The 22,515-nt window shown below is 45.3% G+C and overlaps 1 protein-coding gene across 3 annotated transcripts in view; it reads left to right on the top strand.

Moving 5' to 3' along the window:
- Positions 1-22,515, top strand: part of KMT2E (lysine methyltransferase 2E (inactive)) — a 134,753-nt gene that overhangs the window by 34,969 nt on the left and 77,269 nt on the right. For all 3 annotated transcript variants that reach the window (XM_039517241.1, XM_039517246.1, XM_039517235.1), the window contains exons 3-6: positions 399-513; positions 1,248-1,477; positions 5,794-5,874; positions 9,772-9,830. In XM_039517241.1, coding sequence (XP_039373175.1) covers positions 399-513; positions 1,248-1,477; positions 5,794-5,874; positions 9,772-9,830 — 485 coding nt within the window. The remainder of the gene's footprint in view (positions 1-398; positions 514-1,247; positions 1,478-5,793; positions 5,875-9,771; positions 9,831-22,515) is intronic.

Raw genomic sequence — 22,515 nt, 5'->3', positions numbered from 1 at the left:
TTTTCAGGAACGTAACTACAGTGGTAAGTGAGGAGTTACTGTATGTGGTATTTCACAGCCTTATCTAATGATAAACCAAGTTTTAAGTTCAGGGTGTCTGAACTGCTGCAGATTTACTTGGGGCTAATGCCTATAACAAGATCTCGTATGTCAAAGATCCATTTCAGCTATATGTCTGATGTTCTAGAAACTTCTTTCTTGGTGATACATATTTTATGTTTCCTTTGAGGCCACTTCTTATGAAAATGTGTTTTTTTTTGTTTTGTTTTTTGTTTTTGTTTTTACTTTTCTCACAGGAACAAAATCTAAATACTTGTATTTTTTTCATTTTATAAATTATAAGTAAAAGCAAATAAATATGAAATATTGTATGTAATGGTGTACATCTTGCTTTTCAGACCAGAATCTGTAGAAGCTAGCCCTGTGGTAGTCGAAAAATCAAACAGTTATCCACACCAGTTATATACCAGCAGTTCTCATCACTCTCACAGTTACATTGGTTTGCCTTATGCGGTAAGTTTAGAACTTTGAGTATTTGTGTGAGGTTCCAACTTTTTTAATCAAATCGTTTTGAGGCACATTTAAAGTTCCATATTGTATGTGGACAGGGAAGAGGGGGTCACTTAAAAGTCAGATATACAAAAAGACAAGCATAGTTTTTAGAGTTCTGTTTAATGCTCTTTTACTGTTCGTAATGCTCAGAATCTTAAACTTTCCATTCCAGTTTTGTTCTTTTCTATTGAATAAACATTTGCTTTGCTCAAATGAGCTTCTGAGTGGATGTATATAGAGCCTGTATAGGCAATGTTCAATACTGCTGCTGATGCAGTAGTAGTAAAATCTAGTGTTTGCAACTAGTGCTTCCAGAATGATTTGATATTGGTACATAAACAGACACTTACTTTTCAAGCTGCTTTATCTCCCTTTTCTTGTTTGTGTAAAGTTAAATGTGGATTTAGATATCTAGGCACCTACATAACTGGTCTTAGTTTAAAAAGTTTAATGGGAGCTGCTGGAATCACAGCATTTTTGAAGTGTAGGGCATTATGTAGGTGTTTAAATGTGAATTTAGGAGCATAACTTTGGGCTTCTGTTTTTTGAATGTTTTCATTCTGGCTATGGATTTAGAAACCCGACTTTCAAACAAAAGTGGGTATAGGAATCCTTCTGAGGAGTTTGAAAATGAATATTGGTTACTGTGTAGAGCCATGTCAAGATAACTGTGGGTTTTTCAAAAAATCATCCAGGACCATAACTATGGTGCTCGTCCTCCTCCAACGCCTCCAGCATCTCCTCCTCCATCAGTTCTTATCAGCAAGAATGAAGTAGGCATATTTACCACTCCCAATTTTGATGAAACTTCCAGTGCTACTACCATCAGCACATCAGAGGATGGAAGCTATGGAACTGATATTACCAGGTGCATTTGTGGTTTTACCCATGATGATGGATACATGATTTGTTGTGACAAATGCAGGTAAAATATTTTATATGAATTAAGATGTTAATACATATGTACATGTTTTTATTTTTTAATCAAACTGTAGTACTAAGCAGTTTTGAAATAACTAATTACTTTAGATTATATTCAATTTTAGGGTAGGGGAACCGCCATCAAAACAGAGGCTCTTCCAAGTGTATTATAGGCCATGTAACTGTCTTAATCGGCAAAATAGAAGTTCAAGGAGGGAAAGAGTTTCACACTTTGTTCCAGTCTGCTGTTTTGTGTCTGGTTGCTCCATTGTAAATATTTAGGAGTCTACTCTTCTGTCAGTAGTGGGGCTTTTTTGCAGGCCATTCACATTATCCATTAAATTCAATCTAGTCCAGCGTTTCTCAAATGCGGACACCGTGGCTGGAGTCAGAGTTCTGTGTGGTTTTCATCCCACAGTCCCTCTATTTATTGACTTTTCTAGTTGTATATAGTTAATTAGTATCCTTAGTATAGTATAGTGTTAGTTAAATTTTGTGTGTGTTAGCTGTAATTTAAGTATTTCCCTGGTGATGCTCACCAGGGTTTAAACATTGTCTGTCATATGGGGGAGTGATCCCCAGCAGTGATCGCAATGTGGTGCTTGCTGTGCCTAAGTGAAGCCTACATCAAGGAGCGATGTTCGATTTGCAGATATTCACAGAAAAGACTCAGTGAATGGTCGTTGTGATGGTGTATCTTAGGAAGAAAGGAATCGATATCTTCCTATATCTGGATGCCTTGTTACTGAGGGGCAGGTCCAGAGAGGAAGCTTTGTCATATCAACACTATACTGTGCTTGCTCGGCCATCTGGTTCTTATCCTAAACACTGGGAAGTCAATTTTGGTTCCCACTCAGAAAATCGAGTTCATTGGGCCCTAATAGACTTAACAAGTTCAAGAGCTTTTCTGCTGACTGACTGTTTTCAAGTGATTTGCCACTTTTTGCCTCAGTCTGCAGTCTCAGCCTTCCATGAAAGTTCAGATGTGCTTGGGGCTCTTGGGCCACATGTCCATTTGCACACAGGTGGTCCAGTTCACAGGGTTGCACCTTTGCCCCCTCCAAATGTGGCTCAGGATGGTTTACCATCCAACTATTTACCCCTTGGTCAGATTGGTCTGCCTTCCTCAACTGTTCATGGACTCCCTGCAGTGGTGGACATGGTCTAGAGATCATTTGCCAGTGTGTTCTCTTCATCTGGTCCTTGTCAACTAGGTTTGCTGTTGCCGATGCCTCCCTAAAGGGTTGGGGAGTACACCTGCGGTCACTGAAAGTTCAAAGTCTGTGGTTAGAGCTGAAGTCCTCACTGTATATCAACATAGTGGAGCTTCGGGCCAACTACAATTCATGTCCTGCTTTTCTGGACTATTTCAGGGTCTCCGTGGTTTACATACTTACTGATAATATCACTGCATTCTATTATGTGAATTAGCAAGGGGGAGCACACTCCAGGATGCTCTGCCAAGAGGCAATCAGGTTGTGGCAGTTTTGCATTGAGGAGAGCATTTCACTGATAGCCAACTACCTGAATTCCAGAGTCATTTTGAAGACCATCTCAGCAGGAATTTCTTCCTGAGTCACAAGTGGTCTGAAGACAAGTGTCTTTTAGGCCATCTTTGCAAATTGGGGCATTCTGATCATCGACTCGTTTGCGGTGAGGTACAACAAGAAATGTCACCTGTTCTGCTCTCAAGGAGTCCTTAGTCTGGGCTCCTGTCCAACCCTTTCTATCTCAGCTGGCACTTGGCTCTCCTGTACATTTTTCCCCAATCCCAATCATCCCACTGGTCAGTCTCAAGCTGAAGGCAGATCAGGCCAAGCTCATTCTTGTTTCCCCAGTGTGACTGAGGCAGTGCTGGTTCTCTGACTTGTGCTGTCAATTCAACCTCCCATGCCCTTTACTCTCCACCCCAAAGTACTCGCACAGAATTACGGTCACACATTGCGTCCCGTTCTCAGCTCTGTGCATCTCATGGTGTGGCTACTTTGTGGCTAAATTAAGAGGAAGAGCAGTATTTGGTAGCTGTTTAGCAGGCTCTACTCAAAAGTAGAAAGATCTCTATCAGAATGGCCTAGTCAGTGAAATGGAAGCTGGTTTTGGTATGTCATTTGCCCATGGAATTCAGCCGACACTGGCTTCTATCCAGAATATCTTGGAGTACCTGCTATGCTTTCAAGTTGTTGGGACTTGTGCTTAATTCATTGAAAGCGAATCTGGCAGCAATATTTTTTTCATTCTCCTCTTCAGGGAAGTTTTGTCTTCTCCAATAATATGGTAGCAAGATTCTTAAAAGGACTAATTTTGTCTCCATTCTCCAATCTGGAGAGCTGGTTCTTCTGTGGGAAGTTAATATGGTACTAATGGCTTTAATAGGACCTCCTTTCAAACCCATGGCATCTTGTCTGTGTCCACTTTTGTGGCTGAAAACTGCATTCCTGGTAGCAATAGCATCCAGAAGAAGGTTGTGTGAGTTGCAGGCTCTGATGTCAGGGCCTCCTTATACACAGTTCTCTAAGGGCAAAGTGACTTTAGACAATGTTGTCAGAAGTGTTACCGGTGTGGTGCTCTGCTCTCTCCAATGTTGATATCACTCGGCTGCGTGCGTGTGTTCCCTCTGTGTGCTGTCCCAGCTCTGCGCAGATAGCTGACACAGCAGACCCGACGAGAACCCCCAATAACCACAGAGTCCAGTAAGATGCAAAGTCACGTCGACTAGGTTTATTGCGACCTCGGACACGATTGCAGTTCCCTGTAGGTTTCTTAGCCTAACTCAGGGCATACTACGAGAAAGTGCCTCTTGGCAATGGACCCGGCTCAGTCAGTGGCGGGACTTTCCACTGCCCCCTAGGCCGGACAAAGACACCGCCCTAGGAATGCATTCTTATACACAGATACAAACAAGTTACACATCACACCTGACATATTGAGGTGCAACCTTTCTACGTAGCAAGGTACAACCCCTCTACGTAGCAAGGTGCCGCCTCTCACCTTGTACATGTTGGTTCGATCAAAACAACTCTATCCATCATATTACCCTTTTGTCCCTGTCATTGGGATGGGCCAGCCTGTTCTTTGTTATCTGTGTGGAATGTGCAAGTATGTGAATGTTCTGATATCTAGTGTTCTGTACCTTTTAGGTACGTATCTTCTTGCAGCATCAGCCCTTTCTTTGCTTCTGTGAGCAGGGCCTGCCTCTGGCTCACAGCTTAACTTTGCTTTATGTTAGCAAAGTCTTGACCATTACTTTAGGCCTCAGGCCTCATACCAGGCCTCTGATACCAAGGTTTATATCTTAGGGCCACCTCTTACTACAGACGAAAATTTTGGGTGTGATTGTGAAGTGGTTTCTCAGTTTCATTTGAACCAGGCAGTGTATTTACCTGTGTTTTTCTCAAAAGTGACATTCATCTCCGGAGCAACAGTGTCTCCATACATTAGATTGTAGGCGACGTCTAGCCTTCTGTCTGGACAGGACTAAACCATTTCGTGCTTTGCTTTGCCTCGCCTCTGTCATATGCAGATTGTATGAAGGGTCAAGTGGTCCTTTCACAGACTGTCTCTAAATGAATAACATCCTGTATCAAAACTCTATATGAAATAGCTTCAGCTATGCCTCCTCAGCAGGTGCGAGCTCATTGTATAAGAGCTAAAAAAACATCAGTAGTGTTCCTTAATGACATCTCAGTACTGGACATTTTCAGGGTGCTACATGGTCATCCATCCATACATTTATGAACCATTATTCCTTTACTGCATTTTTCAAGGCAGATGCAAGTTTTGATAAGGCAGTCCTGCACTTGTTGTTTTGGTAGACTCCAAGCCCTGCTTCCCAGGATGAGTACTGCTTGTGAGTCACCTAAGTGGAATACATGGCTGCATCTAGTCGAAGAAGAAATGGTCACTTACTGTAACTGTGGTTGTTTGAGATGTGATGTAGATGTATATTCCATGACCCACTATCTATCCTCTTTGCATTGTAGTTTAGTTTTTGGGCATTTGGTGTGAAGGAACTAGGAGAGTGGGGGAGGAAATTGGGGCAGCGCCACCTCATATAGCCAGGGGAGAGACTATGGTCACGAGGCGCGAGTGTCGACCCTCTATTGATATGTCTAGGCAAAATTATCTGGCTCCAATGGGCTGAGCGTGCACACATCTAAGTGGAATACATGTCTACATCACATCTTGAAGAACCAAAGTTACATTAAGTAACCGTTTCTTTTGACCGAACATGTCCAGTGTGCCACGGTCACTAAAAAAGTGTCAATCTTAAATGCATTAATTTCAGAAGACTATACACATGGAATATATATTTTTTTTCAGTGTTTGGCAGCACATTGACTGCATGGGGATTGACAGGCAGCATATTCCTGATATCTATCTGTGTGAACGTTGTCAACCTAGGTGAGTAGCATATGGCTAATAATGGTGTGTGCATGCAATTTTAAACTCTAACTAGAATATTAGAGACTATAAAATGAATAAAAGTTGCCTTTTAAATATGTTGATTTTATTGAAAATGAGTCTATCACAAAGTAGCAAGCAGGTTCTGTGTTATAAAGAAGCATACCAAACATGTTAACAAATAAAATTCTTGAAGTGTTAAGCCGAAAACTTGAAAGAGAATTGCTTCTGTTGCTAGGTCATCTGGCAGTAAAACAACTAATTAGATACCTCATCCACTGTTATTTCTTTGTTTGTCTTCACTACAGAGAGTGTAGTGGGAAACTACCTTCTCTTTTCAGGTGATAAAGATCAGACATTGTCAAATTGAGGTTTTAAGAGGAGATGCTGGAAAAGCTGTTAAATCAAAGGACAACAAGTCACTAGGACTAAATGGCATAAACCTAACAATGGGTAACAAATATGAAATTGTATTAGTTAGTTGGAGGATAGGAAATGTTAGAACTACCTTTACTGAGGGTGATCCAGGAGTATAATAGGAGCCTACCTGATATGATTCTGGACCTGTTAGCTGTCGTGGTTCTCTCACCACGGTTTGGCTGCTAAGGTGATTTAGCCCTCCAGCCAAGTCATGAAAAGTCCACCCTTTCTAGGTATCAAGTGCAAACAACAGAAAGTGTCTTTTACCCACATCTTAAGCTGAGCACCATGGCAAGTATCTATGGCACAGGTACAGCTGACCAACCTTCTTTAAGTGCCAACTCACCCTGTGACAGAGATTAAAGAACAGTGAGTCCTGTTTCAGTCCAAGTATGTTGGTTGAGGGAATAATGAAAGAAATGTGCTATGATAGGCACACACTGCACAGCTTTTGTAAAAAAGTAAATCATGTCACCCCAAAATGGTGGCCAAGAGGAGGAGAAATGATAAATCTAATTTATTTGGACTTGCAAAGGGTTTTTCAAAGTTTCTCACTAAAGGCTCTGAAGGGAGTGGGGGAAGAAATTAGGCTTTTTTTCTTCTTTTCTGTATTAAATAGATCTGAGGGGTTTTTTTTTGTTTTTTAAAGGAGGGGATGGAGTTTGTGCCTGTAAATGGGATATGGGTTTTTGTTGTGTGTGTTTTTTTTTTTTTTTTTTTTATTTTTTTATTTTATTACATTGGAAATTCAAATCCTTTCCAGGCTGGAAGGGCGAGATTCAAAAGGGGAATTTAGGTGCGGCAATGGTTAGCATTGGAGCACTGAACTTTTTGGTGACCTGCTGCCTAGTTGAATTCACAAACCCAAGTTACACACCCATATTCCCTATATAATGCCTAGGGAGAGTTAGGTGCCGAAGAAGGGGATTCACAAAAGCCATTATGCTGAGCAGAGAGCTGCCTAAGTTAGCAGTAGGAAATACAGAGGAGACGGTTAAGTAGGGACTTAAACCCAGGTCTCTCGCTTCCAGATGAGTGCCCTAACCTCTGGGTTATGGGGTATTCTGGGTTGGGGGTCTTAATCTCTCCTGCTGGAGCTGTTCCACTGTGACTAAATAATTAAATATTCACTGAGCCAGAGAGAAAATGAGTGACTCTATAGCTCATTGGTTAGGGCCCTTATGTGGGAGTTGGGAAACCCAGGTTCCAGTCCCCTTTCTCCAGTGAGTGTTCAAGTATTTTCTATAAAGAGGAACAACTTCAGCAGGCAGATTGAGATATCTACCCCAGAATACCCCTTAGCCAAGTGGTTAGGGCAGTCATCTAGGGTTCAGATCCCTGCTCCACATCAGGTAGAGTAGGGATTTGAACCTGGGTCTCATACATCCTGGGTGAATACTGGGCTATAGTGGGGCACCAGCACCACCTGTCTTGTGTTTGGGTTAGGCTTGCTCTGAGAGCGCCTAGTGGATTGGTCCCTGAAGGTTAGATAGGCAAGGGAACACCAAGTTTGTGAATACCACTATAGCATAGGCATGAATTAAGCATTGAGCTGCTGGGTGGTGTCAGGACTTAGCAGCTGGGCCTGCACAAAGCTGCCTGAAGTTTTGGCATCTTGAGGATTTTTACTGTTGGTAACGTATCCACCTAGGACTTTAGGCTCCTACAGCAGGGGTGGGCAAACTTTTTGTCCTGAGGACCACATTGGGTTTTGGAAATTGTATGGAGGGCCAGTTAGGGGAGGCTGTGCCTCCTCAAACAGTCAGGTGTGGCCTGGCCTTGCCCCCTATCTGACACACACCCCCTCGCTTCTCAGTCTCTGACGGTTCTCCTCACCCCCGGCCTGCTGCCCCATCCAACCCCTCCTGTTCCCTGATGGCCCCCCTGGGATCCTTGCCCCATCCACCCCACCTTCCTGTTCCCTGACAGCCCCCAGAACCCCCCCACCCCTGACTGCCCCCTGCTGCCCCATCCAACTCCTCCTCTCATTCCTGACTGCCCCCCCCAGGAGCCCTGCCCCATGCAACCACGTCTTCTCCCTGTCCCTGACTGCCCCCCTTCGCCCCATCCAACCCCCCCCCTCCTTCCTGACTGCCCACCCCGGACCCCTGCCCCCATTCAGCCCCTGTTCCCTGCCCTCTGACCACCCCCACCCCTGACCCCTACCCCTGACCGCCACCCCGAACTCCCCTTCCTTCTATCCAACCCCCCCACTCCCTGCCCCCTTATCACGTTTTCTGGAGTGCTGGTGATGCTACAGCTGTGCTGCCCAGCTGGAGCAAGCCATACCACCGCACAGCACAGACCACCAGGTCAGGCCAGGCTCTGCAGCTGCGCTGCCCCAGGAGCTCGCAGCCCTGGGCACAGTGAGCTGAGGCTGTGGGGAAGGGGGAGGAACTGGAGGCTAGCCTCCCGGGCCAGGAGCTCAAGGGCCGGGCAGGAGGGTCCCGCAGGCTGTAGTTTGCCCACCTCTGTCCTACAGGATTGGGCAGCAGCCAAGCAGTGGTTTTGTGAATGCCATTGGCATCTAAATGTTGGACGTAGGTATCTAAGTCCCTTGTGAATCTAGCCTGAAGTGTCCATGGTAGCTGGAGAACTAGAGAAGCTGTATCACAAAAGTCAAGATGATAAAAACAGAACAATTGAGATAGGGAAGAATTTTTTACAGTTCAAAACTGTGTTTTGTTAACACCTATTCAACTTTCATGACTGACGAAACTTTTGAATAAAGTATGTCTTAAAAATTCAACACCTCCACCCCATCAGATAAATGATAGAGCTTATAATAAACATGCAGTTAGACCTGGTGGTTCTTCAGCAAAACCATGGAAAACCAGATTTGGCATTTCTGAAATGTTTAAGAATTTTTGCTTCCTTTTTATCTTGAACTCTTTTGACCCCCTTTACATCTTAATTTCTTCAAGTTTCTTTTGAGGGATCTTGTCAAAAGCCTTTTGAAAGTCTAAATAAATTATGTCAAGTGGTTCTGCTTTCTCCACTATTTTATTGATACTTCCAAAGAATTCTGGTTAGTGAGTCATGATTTTCCTTTGCCAGAACTGATTGAACCCTATCACATCATGGTCTTCCAGGTGTTTTAGTTATTCCATTTTTAATCATTGTTTTGACCAATTTACCATTTAAAGATGGGAATTCTGTAATTCCATGGATCAGCTTAAGAGGTTCTAAATATGGATACAACATTTGCTACCTTGTCAAATGAGTTAGATGAGACTGGCACTTTTGGGTACTATTATGCACTGATCATACTGTTGCATAATGAAACAGTGAACCAACTACATTTTTATGCATTACAGCATCCACCTACTGACTGATCATTACAGAATAAATAAGTAGTGTGTGTACTGATTACTGTAATTGTTTCATGTTTGGCTCCATTTCGTACCTAGGTTCAACCACTTAGAAATGTTCTGACGTGTTGACTAAACTGTTCTGAAAATTTTGTTTTTTATGCAGAAGTTTAGATAAAGAAAGGGCAGTGCTGCTGCAGCGAAGAAAAAGGGAAAACATGTCAGGTGGGTACAAAGAAAATGTAATACACTTATTAAAATGTCATATAATATACTGAATGTTTCAAGGAACTGTAAAGACCCTGAGAATATTTTTATAGTTCTCCAGTTTGCTGCCTTGCAGGTGCTTTGTAACTAGCATTCTTGCATATAAAATCTGGAATAGAATGAAATATTTTAACCATATTTTATCTTATCAAACAAAGCACATCTTGATTTTATATATGTACTAGTCAGTTATGAAACTCTGTAAGAAATGAGTTTCTTCTTTGAGGGATGATTTCCATGTTTGTTCCACACGTGGGTCTGCACGCACACCATCCGCCTGAGTTTGGAGATTTTTAGTAAGCGGTGTCCCTTGGCCTGCATGTGCACAGTTGTTCTCCTTGTGCTCCAAACAGAGAGTATAAGAGGCAGTGTGGACTGACACTTCTCCAGGTCCTTCTTACTAGTGCATGGTCTCATTCAATCTTCTGTGTCCGCAGCTTCTCTTATTGTTGCTTCTAATTAGTATTTTAGAATTTCACTCTTAGATTTATAACTTTTAGTATTTAGTAAAGTGTAGCTTTAATTCTCTCCCCGCTGTGGGGAAGCTCTCCCCTGAGGGCAAGGACTATGCCTACAGTCCCAGGTTTAAGAATTGAATATCTTGCCTCTGCTCCTTTCCAGTGAGTGACAAACACCAACACTGCCTTTAGTGTCTTGGTAAGGCTCACTTCTCCACTGAGTGCAGCATTTGCTACTCCTTCCCTCCCTGACTGTGTGAGGGTTGGGAGGGAACAGTGAATGGAGAAAGCCATTAGCCCACAGTTGGATCACAACATCAGCCTCAATCAAGAGGTAGCACCTCTGTGAGTGCGGCCTCAGGAGCTGAGGCTGCAACTTCCAAGCTTAAAGTCCAAGGCGTCTTATGACAATAAGTGACACACTCACAAGCACAGAGACAGATCCTACTCTAAATCTATCCTGAAGAGAAAAGATCCCTTTCCCAAGTCAGACAAGTCCTCACATATGGTCCTAAGGACTTAAGTCTTGGTAAACCTCCCCAGCAGGAAAATGCAACATGCAGGAGTAAGGATCCATCGGTTCCAATCTTTGATCAAGCGTATAAATCAGAAAAAAGACCCCCACTGCCATTATCTTCAACATCCAGATGAGACTCTGCACTGGTACCAACAAGGCCCCAGAGGGATTTGACATCTGCTGTGACCAGGGAAGTGTCTGATCCGACTGCTCTGACCACCAGTTCACCCTACATCACAGAGTGGTCTGAGACCTGCATCTTTCCAAAGGATGTTTTTGTTCTGTTACCTTCAATCCCCTCTTCTCTCAGGTCTAGTCTTATTTATTCCAGAGCAGCGGTTCTCAGCCTGTGGGCCGCATGCAGCCCAATTGGAACTCAGCTCACCTGTGTGCTAAAGGCTGGCCTCCAAGGCGGGGTCCAGGTTCTTGGCTGCCCAGCACGGGGGAGATAAGATGCAGGTAGACCCCTGTAGGGTCCGGGGTTGAGGCAGCCGGCAGGCCCTGCGAGCTCCAGGGGGCTGCTGCCCTGCCACCTGGCCCCTGCGGCCCAGGTAACACATTGTGGGCCGCATATTCGGCCCATGATTATAAATAAGTTGACAACCACTGCACCAGAGTAAGATAATTTTCCATCTGCAGACCTGAGTACCCATACTTTGGTACCAATGGTCAGTTGAGAACCAACCTTCTCACTGAATGAGTTGGAGGCCCCAGATGAGCCTCTGCTCCTGCATGAGGAGCAAGTCTGGATGGAAGCTCCAGGCGATTGGGATTCTGTTGTCCACCCAGGTATGACTTTCCAAGGGACAGATGGTTCCCAATGCCCCAACCAGTTGAACCCTTGTACTGGTACCCTTTCTCCTACACAAGTCTACAATTCAGAATTGCTAATTACGAGGCCCTGTTAGCAAAATACAATTTCACCAATTATGTGAAGTTGTTAGAATTCAAAGACAAACTCCCTTAGAGTAGAATCCAATTCCAGAACTTAATTGATTAGGGTAAATCGCTAGCCAGAACAAATCTTCAGGCTGTTGATGCTTCTGATACTGCTTCCAGAGCGATGGCTATTGCGGCTATGAGGAGATGATCCTGATTGCAGTCCTCAATTTTTCTGGAGAGGTATAAAGTACCATTGAAGACCTGACCTCTGATTCAGTTAACTATTTTAATGAAAAGACTGATTGGTTTCTTCATTCTTGTAAAGGCTTGATAACATTTGTCTTTGAGTGTCTATACATCTGTCCCAAAGAGAGAATATCACAAACAGGGGTACAGAAAAAGGCCACGTCCTCAACTGTTTTATCATCAGTGCTCTCACAAACCACTGTGCAAATGACAGAGGGTACAGAGATCGAGGTATGTAGTTTCCTCAACATCTATTGATACACCTCACCCCAACCCACACCTGAAGGTTTTCTTTTGATAGGACTTTTGAGATCTGTGTTCCTGAATTGATACCTTAGAATCATAGAATATTAGGGTTGGAAGAGACCTCAGGAGGTCATCTATTCCAATCCCCTGATCAAAGCAGGACCAACACCAACTAAATCATCCCAGCCAGGGCTTTGTCAAGCCGAGCCTTAAAAACCTCTAAGGATGGAGATTCCACCATCTCCCTAGGTAACCCATTCCAGTGCTTCATCACTCTCCTAGTGAAATAGTGTTTCCTAGTATCCAACCTAAACCTCCACGACTGCAGCTTGAGACCATTGCTTCTTGTTCTGTCATCTGCCACCACTGAGAACAGCCTAGCTCCATCCTCTTTGGAACCCCTCTTCAGGTAGCTGAAGGCTGCTATCAAATCCCCCCTCACTCTTCTCTTCTGCAGACTAAATAAGATCAGTTCCCTCAGCCTCTCCTCATAAATCATGTGCCCCAGCCCCCTAATCGTTTTTGTTGCCTTCCGCTGGACTCTCTCCAATTTGTCCACATCCCTTCTGTAGTGGGGGAACCAAAACTGGACACCATACTCACGCTGTGGCCTCACCAGTGCAGAATAGAGAGGAATAATCACTTCCCTTGATCTACTGGGAATGCTCCTACTAATACAGCCCAATATGCCGTTAGCCTTCTTGGCAACAAGGGCACACTGCAATTGAGAGGCAATAACAGACAAGTGAGTGCTGAAAATTATTCACTCTGGCTCTTTGATCAAGTTTCTGTTACCTCTTACCACCAACCCCATTCCCAGTCCCTTTTCACGGACTAATCTCATAAGGAAATCCTACATCAAGAGGTGCACCTTTTGCCACTTCACCGTCAGGGGAAGGGATTCTTCTCCCCATATTTCCTAGTCCCCAGAAAGAATGAAGGTGGGGAGACTGATTCTTGACCAATGCCAATTAAATGTATTAATCCAAAAATTAAAATTCTGTGTGGTCACACTGGGATCAAAAATTTCCCCTCTCTGGAAGGAGGACATAAAATATATATATATAGTTTGTGGCATATAGTTTGTGGCTTTTGACATGAAAGAGGCTTAGTTTCATATAGACATGCACCCATCCTACAGAAGGTTCTTCAGGTTCTTCTTCGAGAGATGTCCCTGTGGGTGCTCCACTCCAGGTGTTGATGCGTCTCTGCACCTTCACTCAGAGATTTTTGCAGCAGTACTCATACCGGCCACGCATGCGCAGAGCCTCTCTTACCTCTCTCCTCCCTCCCTCCCCCCCGTGGCCGGTCTCCTCAGTTCCTTCTCTGGCGTCCCCGGCTTGAGATGGAGCTCAGCAGACTCGCTAAGAACTTTCTTCCTCTTGTTAAAATTACCCTTCTGGTTAGTTAGTTTGTTGTTAGTCATAGTTAGTTACCTTTTTCTCTTAAACCTTCCCCCCCCCCCCCCCTTTGTTCCTGTCAGCCATAGCCGCTTCTGACATGCCTGGCTCCCCAGGCTTTAAGTGCTGCTCTACCTGCAAGGAGCCTATCCCCCTGTCAGATGGTCACTCAAAATGTATAAAATGTTTGAAGGAGACCCACATCCCCCAAAAATGTGCCCACTGCAGTAAATTTATCTCCAAGGCACGGAAGGACAGGGAGCTTAGACTAAACTGCTCCTCCTTCAGAGATCCCTAGGGTCAGCTTCAGACCCAGGCGCTGACTCTGGCTCTGCTGCCCATCACAGCCCCCCCCCCCCCCCCACCTCAAAGAAGCACCAAAAAAAAAAGGGCACCTTCAGTCATCCACAAAGGAAACCCTACGGGATAAGATTTCTCTGGACAGGTCTACTGCTTCCCTCCCGCTGTTTTCCCGCTTGAGCACGTTTGAGATGCCAGGCTCCTCCGGCACCGCGTGAAACCCGCTTGCGGCTGTGGTGGCAGTGCAAAGTTCCGGTGCCGAGGCTTCAGGCTTCCAGTTGCCTGCCTCTCTTCTGGTACCATTCGGCACCGCGACGGACACGGTGCCGACATATCAGGACCTGCCTGACCCCCGTAGGCTGATATTGATCTTCCGGCTCCAGCACCGACACCCACTGAGCTGACCAGCAGTGAGTTAAGGCTCAAAACACCAGTGCAGAGGAAATTTTCCTGACAGCAGATTCCTCCTGCACAGCCTTCACCTCACACAGAAGCCTCAGCACTGCAATTTACTCAGTCAAGGGACCTCTTTGTATCACCTACCCTGCAGTCACCCCTAGTGAATGCCTACTTCTCTACAATGGCTGACTCAGGGTCTGGACAGCCTTCTTCCAGTGATTAGGAAGCTGGACTGCAAGGGGATTTTTCACCGTATCAAGATTCCCATCCTCAGACCCCTGTCAACAGAGGTCACAGAACAATTACCTCATCCTACTCTCAAGATCCTGCCCCATGGTGTGTGAACCCCTGAATGGTACCACCTATGCCCTTCCCACCCTTCCCGCCGTGGCAATATTGGGCCCCATGGGCATCGTATCCTCGAGAACACACTCACTACTCCACCTCCACCAGGCGCAACACCAGCTGATGTACCTGCTACTGATGCAAGATACAGGCAGCATTGTCACAACTGTAGGATCAATCACATCCTGCTCCTATTCCAGTAGACCCGGAGGTACCACCTGAAGAAGCCTTACTTCCCCCTCCCACAACATCTTTGGATGACTTCTCACAATTTCAAGACCTTTTTAAAAGAGTTGCCAGTGAGTTGAGAATTAATTTGGAGGAGGTCCCTGAACAACAGCATGAGTTAACGGACATCCTACAGCCCTCTTCTTCCTCTAGGGTTGCATTACCAATCAACTCAGCCCTTTTAGAACCTGCTAAGGCCATCTGGCAGACCCCCGCTACAAGCCTACCTACCTGTAAACGAGTGGATCGCAAGTACTTCATTCCTTCTAAGGGCTCTGAATTCCTTTTTACCTATCCAGCGCCAAACTCCTTGGTAGTAGACGCAGCCATCCAAAGGGCCAAACAGCAGTATTCCCGCTCCACCCCATCCAACAAAGACAGTAAACACTTGGACCTCCTTGAACATAAAGTATATGCATCTTCAATGCTACAATTTCATATTGCTAATTATACTGCAGTTCTTGCAAATTATGACCACAAAAACTATAACAAATTCACGGACTTCATTGTTGCTTCTTTTTCTTATGGAATGTCATCAATTTACAGCTCTAGTCTCTGAGGGACAAATCATATCACATACCGCTCTTCAAGTGGCCCTCGATGCAGCCACTGCTGCAGCAAGATCCACCACCACAGCAGTGGTCATGCGCCGTGGTTCATGGCTCTCCTCTTCCTTTCCATGAGAGGTCCAGAGTACCATTGAAGATCTTCCCTTTGATGGTGACAAATTCTTTGCCTCCACCACGAACGACATACTTCATTCAATGAAGGACTCAAGGGCAACCCTCTGGTCCTTAGGAATCCAAACCCCTACGACCAGAAGGTGACAATATAGCTTTCAACCTTACCATCGTCCACGCTACCCCACATATACACAGCACTTCCATAGATCACAGAAGCGACAACAGCAACGCCAGAGACCTAGATACCAGTGTCGTCATCTCAATTCTTCGGTAATGCCTCAAGCCCCTCCAACTAATAAGCAGATTTGAAGTTTTGGTCAAGGACCTAGAAAACAACGTTCCCACTTCAGCGCTTACACCCCATGTCCCTATTTTTGGACACCGCCTATGGCCATTCTCCCACGAGTGACAGAGCATTACCACCGACAAGTGAGTTATAGAGCTCGTCACAATTGGCTACTCTATTCCCTTCCTCTCCTTGCCTCCCACTCACCCACCCTCCCCATCTCTCTTCAGGGACCCCTCTCACGAGCCACTGCTCTTCCAAGAAGTACAACATCTCCTTCAGTTGGGAGCAGTGGAACTTGTGCCTGAACAACAGGGAGGGAAGGGCTTTTATTCCCATTATTTCTTAACAGAAAAGAAAACAAATCCACATTACATCCTACCCAGCACCTGGAGTTCATAGGAGTGGACCTCCATTCCCGAAAGGGGTTGGCATCTCTCCCACCGGACCGATTCAACACCATAAAACTTCTGGCCACAAAACTTGGCAACAGTCCCCAGGTCATTGCCCGAGACTGCCTATAACTACTAGGTCACATGGCCTTGTGCACTTTCGTGGTCCAAAATGCACGCCTGTACATGAGGTGTTTCCAAGCTTGGTTGGCCACAAACCAAATGTGCATGCGCCAAACAAGCCTCTCTCCATACCCTTCCGAGTCAAAGACTCTCTACTATAGTGGACAGTTCCCTCCAACCTCTGCTCTGGAGTCGGCTTTCTTCAGGACGATCCATCCCTCATAATGACTACCGATGCATCCCTCACAGGGTGGGGCACGCACATGTCTCACCACGCAGTCCAGGGGCTGTGGTCTTCAACTGAAACCTCCCTGTACATAAATGTCCTAGAACTTCGATCCATATGCAATGCCTGCCATCACTTCCTCCCACTAATCAGGAATCAACATGTACACACAATGACAGACAACATTGCCTGCATGTTCTATGTAAACAGGCAGGGAGGAGCTTGCTCTCACTCGCTTTGCACAGAGGCTCTGAAGCTCTGGAATTGGTGCCTTGCGAACAACATCCGGATATCAGCCACCTATCTTCCCAGAGTTACGAATATGATAGCAGACGAATTAAGCAGATGCTTTCCCTGGAATCATGAATGGGAGATAAACAAGACAATCATCCGCAACATATTCCGCATTTGGGGTCACCCAACCATAGACCTTTTTGCAACTGCAAAAAACACGAAATGTCCCGAATTTTGCTCCAGAGCAGGACTCGACAAACGTTCCCTGGGAGACCCATTCATGGTCCCATGGCACCGGAACTTACTCTACGCTTCTCCCCCCCCCCCCCCCCCCTCCATTACCGGTTCTCCACAGAGTTCTGACAAAGACACAAACAGATTGTGCCACGGTGATCTTGGTTGCCCCGTTGTGGCCCAGGCAACCGTGGTTTCCATTCCTCACCAGAATGTCAATTTGACCACGGATATTGTTGCCCCTCACTCCGAACCTCTTATCATAGCAACGCTACCCTTTCTTCACCCCAACCTGTCCATGCTTCACCTCAAAGCCTGGTTCCTACATGGCTCTCCCAAAACGAACTAGCTTGCTCTGACCAAGTTCAAAGAGTGCTACTACACAGCAGCACTCAATCTACTCACACCACCTGTCTGCAAAAGTGGAAACGATTCACGCAATGGTGTTCACCTAAACAACTTTCTCCCACGTTGGTACCTCTCCTGCTCATACTTGATTACCTACTGGACATTAAGCAATCTGGCCTTTCTTTCAGCTCCATCAGAGTCCATTTAGCTGCTATTACAAACTTTCATGACAGAATCGACAGTACCTCTCTCTTTGCTCATCTGATCACCAAGTGTTTCCTCAAGGGACTCCAAACCCTATTCCCAGACATTAAACCGCCTACCCCTCCGTGGGACCTTCATTTAATATTAACCTGCCTAATTCAACAACCATTTGATCCCCTAGCCACTTGCTCCCTTTTATACCTCTCTATGAAAACAGCATTTTTATTGGCAATTACCTCCACCAGACAGGCAGGAGAAATAGCAGCTCTTATGGCAGAGTCACCATGTACGCTATTTTTCAAGAACAAGGTTACCCTTAGATTACACCCCAAATTTCTTCCAAAGGTTCATTCCTCTTTCCACATTAATGAGCCAATACACCTATCAAACTTCTTTCTGAAATCACATGCAAACTCTTTCGAAGCCACAATGCATACGTTAGATGTATGCAGGGCCTTGTCCTTCTATTTGGATAGAACCAAACCTTTTAGAAACTCTTCTAGATTTTTCGTCTCCATCGCGGAGCGTTCCAAAGGGACACCTATTTCTACCCAGAGACTTTCAAACTGGTTTTCTGACTGCATCCAATTGTGCTATCAGATAAAGAAAGTTACACCTCCAGCCTGCATCATTCCACTAGATCTGTGACTACCTCTGTAGCTTTCTTATGGAAAGTTCCCCTGGCTGACATCTGTAAAGCAGCCACTTGGTCTTCTGAACACACATTTGTTAAATACTATGCCCTTGCTCAAGGCCCTCTCTCTGATACACGATTGGGCAGAGCCGGTACTGGTCCATGGCCTGTTAGGAACTGGGCCGCGAACCGAGCGCACAGCAGGACATGAGCGGTGAGTGCACAGCAGGACATGAGCAGCTAGGACATGAGCGGTGAGTGAGCTAGCAAAGCTTCATCTGTGTTTAGAGCCGCTCCCCGTCGCTCGCGTTACTGCCTGAGCTCCGCCTTCTGTCAGATGTTAGATTCTCATAGGAGCGCGAACCCTACTGTAAACTGCGCATGCGATGGAGGGAGTTTTGCACTCCTTATGAGAATCTAATGCCTGATGATCTGAGGTGGAGCTGAGGCCATGATGCTAGCACTGGGGAGCGGCTGCAAAAACAAATTACATTAGCAGAGGTTTCACTGCACAGAGACCATAATAAATCAGTCGCTTGCAGACTAATATCAGAACCCTATCAGTGAGTGGCAAGTGACAATTAAGCTGCATCTGATGGCAGGCTTTATAGTGGCAAGTGAGTTGATGTACTTCAATTGTACAGCTGCATCTGGTGGCAGGCTTTAAGTCAGAATCAGACACTTATATTAGTCCGCACGTGGCCCGCCCATTATTTTATTTACCACTTCCGTCCGTGCCTCTTTCCCGCACAGTTTTGGTAAGCCCACAAGCTAACCCTGGCCAAAATGAGTAAAAAACAAACGTCGCTGCAAAGCTTCTTTGAAAAGGGGGAAAGACCCAATGAGGAGACAGCAGAAGACTCTAAGACGGCCAACAAAAAGAAAGCTGCATTTAAAAGAGAATACCAAGAGTCCTACTTGAATTTCAGGTTCATTGCAACAGGTGACTCACATTCTCCACGCTCGCTTTGTATAATATGTGGCGACCGGCTATCCAACGAAGCCATGAAACCTTCAAAACTGCTTCGCCGCATGGAGACCAAGCACCCTGCATTAAAAGACAAGCCTTTGGAGTTTTTCAAAAGAAAAAAATGTGAACACGAAGAACAGAAGCAATTACTGAAGGCCACCACTTCATCAAATGTGTCTGCACTGAAAGCATCGTTCTTAGTGGCTAACCGCATTGCTAAAGCTAAGAAGCCCTTTACTATTGGTGAAGAGTTGATCCTGCCTGCTGCTAAGGACATTTGTCGTGAACTTTTAGGAGAGGCTGTAGTTCAAAAGGTGGCACGTGTTCCTCTTTCGGCTAGCACCATAACTAGACGAATTGATGAAATAGCAGAGGATATTGAGGCACAATTGTTGGAGACGGTGAATGAGTCACCGTGGTACGCAATCCAGGTTGACGAGTCTACCGATGTTGACAACAAGGCAACAATGCTTGTTTTTGTGCGATATATTTTTCAGGAGGATGTGCATGAGGATATGTTTTATGTGCACTTTTGCTGCCAACCAACACCACAGCTGCAGAACTATTCAAGTCTTTGAATGATTACATGTCAGGAAAACTGAATTGGTCATTTTGTGTCTCTATATGCACGGACGGAGCAGCTGCCATGACTGGACGGCTTTCTGGTTTCACTACTCGGGTCAAGGAGGTCGCTTCTGAATGTGAGTCTGCGCACTGTGTCATCCATAGAGAAATGCTAGCTAGCCGAAAAATGTCATCTGAACTTAACAGAGTTTTGCAGGATGTGATTAAAATTATCAACCACATTAAAGTACATGCCCTTAACTCACGTCTGTTCGCGCAGCTCTGTGAGGAGATGGACGCAGAGTACACACGTCTTCTCTTATACATAGAAGTGAGATGGCTTTCTAAAGGTAGATCACTGGCCAGAGTTTTTAAGTTACGAGAGCCGCTCCAGAGATTTCTTTTAGAAAAACAGTCACCACGGGCAGCACATTTCAGTGACACAGAATGGGTCATAAAACTTGCTTACTTGTGTGACATATTCAACCTGCTCAACGAACTCAATCTGTCACTTCAGGGGAGAACGACAACTGTGTTCAAGTCGGCAGATAAAGTGGCTGCATTCAAAGCCAAACTAGAATTATGGGGGTGACGAGTGAACATTGGGATTTTTGACATGTTTCAAACATTAGCAGAGATTTTGAAAGAGACTGAGCCAGGGCCTTCTTTTTCCCAGCTGGTGCATGATCACCTATCTCAGCTTTCAAAAGAGTTTGAGCATTACTTCCCAACCACAAAAGACCCCCGAACTGGGAAGGAATGGATCCGCGACCCATTTGTGAATAAGCCAGGTGAATCGACTTTATCCGTGCTAGAAGAGGATCAACTGCTTGAGATCACAAATGATGGTGGCCTTAAAAGTATGTTTGAGACGACTTCAAATCTCCATACGTTCTGGATTAAAGTCAAGGCGGAATATCCTGAGATTTCCACAGAAGCACTGAAAAGCTTACTTCCATTTTCAACATCCTATCTTTGTGAAGCAGGGTTTTCTGCAGTGACAGCAACCAAAACTAGATTACGGAGTAGACTGGACATAAGCAACACACTTCGGGTGTCACTGTCTCCCATCACCCCCAGATGGGACCGTCTAGTTGCAGGAAAACAAGCTCAGGGCTCCCACTAATTCTGCATTATGGTCAGTTTAATTATTTCATTATATATTACAATAATAATAGAAATAAAAGTACAAAAATAAATGTAATGCGCTTGAATCGTCCCAAAACCATCCCACAGGTCCGCGGAAATTTTTTTTTCTACGAAACCGGTCCCTGGTGCCAAAAAGGTTTGGGACCGCTGATCTAGTGCATTCCTATCAGATCCAATGTCCCTACCTCCTTGAGAGACACTGCTTTTAAGCCACCTGGAGTGGAGCACCAACAGCGATATCTCTTGAAGAAGAGGAGGAGGTTACTCACTCTGTGCAATAACTGATGTTCTTCGAGATGAGTGTCCCTGTGTGTGCTCCACTACCCACGCTCCTCCCCTCTACTTCGGAGTTGGGGTAGCCTCTGTTGTAGAGAAGGAACTGAGACCACCAGCCACGCATGCGTACTATTAAGGTATACTCAGAGCAGGGGGGCAGGCTCTGCGCATGCATAGCCTGTATGAGTACTGCTGCAAAAATCTCTGAGCGAAGGTGCAGGGACACACCAACACCTGGAGTGGAGCACCCACAGAAACAGTCATCTCAAAGAACGTCAGTTACAGCACAGGGTGAGTAACCTCCTCTTCTTTCTTTGGCAAGACTGTTACCAATTCAGAATCCTCTCATTTGAGCTAGCTATGACACCCAGGGTCTTTTACAGAAGTCTTTTTCAGTGGTTGCAGCTTGGATGAGAAGAAGCGGCTTTTACTATTTTTCCATACGTTGATGACTGGCTCCTGGTGGGGAGACCAGCAGAGAAGTCCGGTTGGCAACCATATTCCTACTCTGCCTATTGTCTTCCTTGAGAATCTGTGTCTGCCACAAAAAATCCACTTTTACTCCCACAAGGACTAGAGATTTTATAGGTGTGATCTTGGACTCGACTGCAGCAAGAGCCTGTCTACTGATGGAGAGATTCTACACCTCAAGTGATTTGATAAAACAGGTCACCCTCAGACTTCAGACAGGGTTTCCTTTTCCCTTCTAGGCCATGTGGCCTCATGCATCTAGTTACACCATTTGCTAGGCTCCATTTCTGTTGCCTATAAGCCTGGCTTCAGTCTGTCTACTCATCAGACAAAGACAACATCAGTTCCAGAGTAACAGGTTACAATTAAGGGCAGGGGGGAAATAGCTCAGTGGTTTGAGCGTTGGCCTGCTAAACCCAGGGTTGTGAGTTCAATCCTTGAGGGGTCATTTAGGGATCTTGGGCAAAAATCTGTCTGGGGATTGGTCCTGCTCTGAGCAGCAGGTTGGACTAGATGACCTCCTGAAGTCCTTTCCAACTCTGATATTCTTTATTTAAAAAAAAAAAAAAAAGTTAGTCTCTCTTGCAAACCCAGAAAATATTCAGGTTGGAGTTCCTTCCCTCACACCAACACCCAAAGTGAGCATCATTACAGATGCTTCCCTCTTAGTTTGGGGAGCCCATATGGTTAAGCACACTGCACAAGGAACTTGGTCCCCTCTGGAGGCCAGAATGCATATCACTTTACTGGAATTAAGAGCAGTGTATTGAGCATGCAATACATTCCTTCCACTCATCCAGTCCCAATATTTCCAGATGATGTTGGACA

The sequence above is a fragment of the Mauremys reevesii genome, linkage group 1 (assembly GCF_016161935.1).
Source record: "Mauremys reevesii isolate NIE-2019 linkage group 1, ASM1616193v1, whole genome shotgun sequence".
NCBI lineage: Eukaryota > Metazoa > Chordata > Testudines > Geoemydidae > Mauremys > Mauremys reevesii.
Note: the sequence above shows the minus strand (reverse complement) of the source record. Positions and strands in the feature narration are given on the sequence as shown.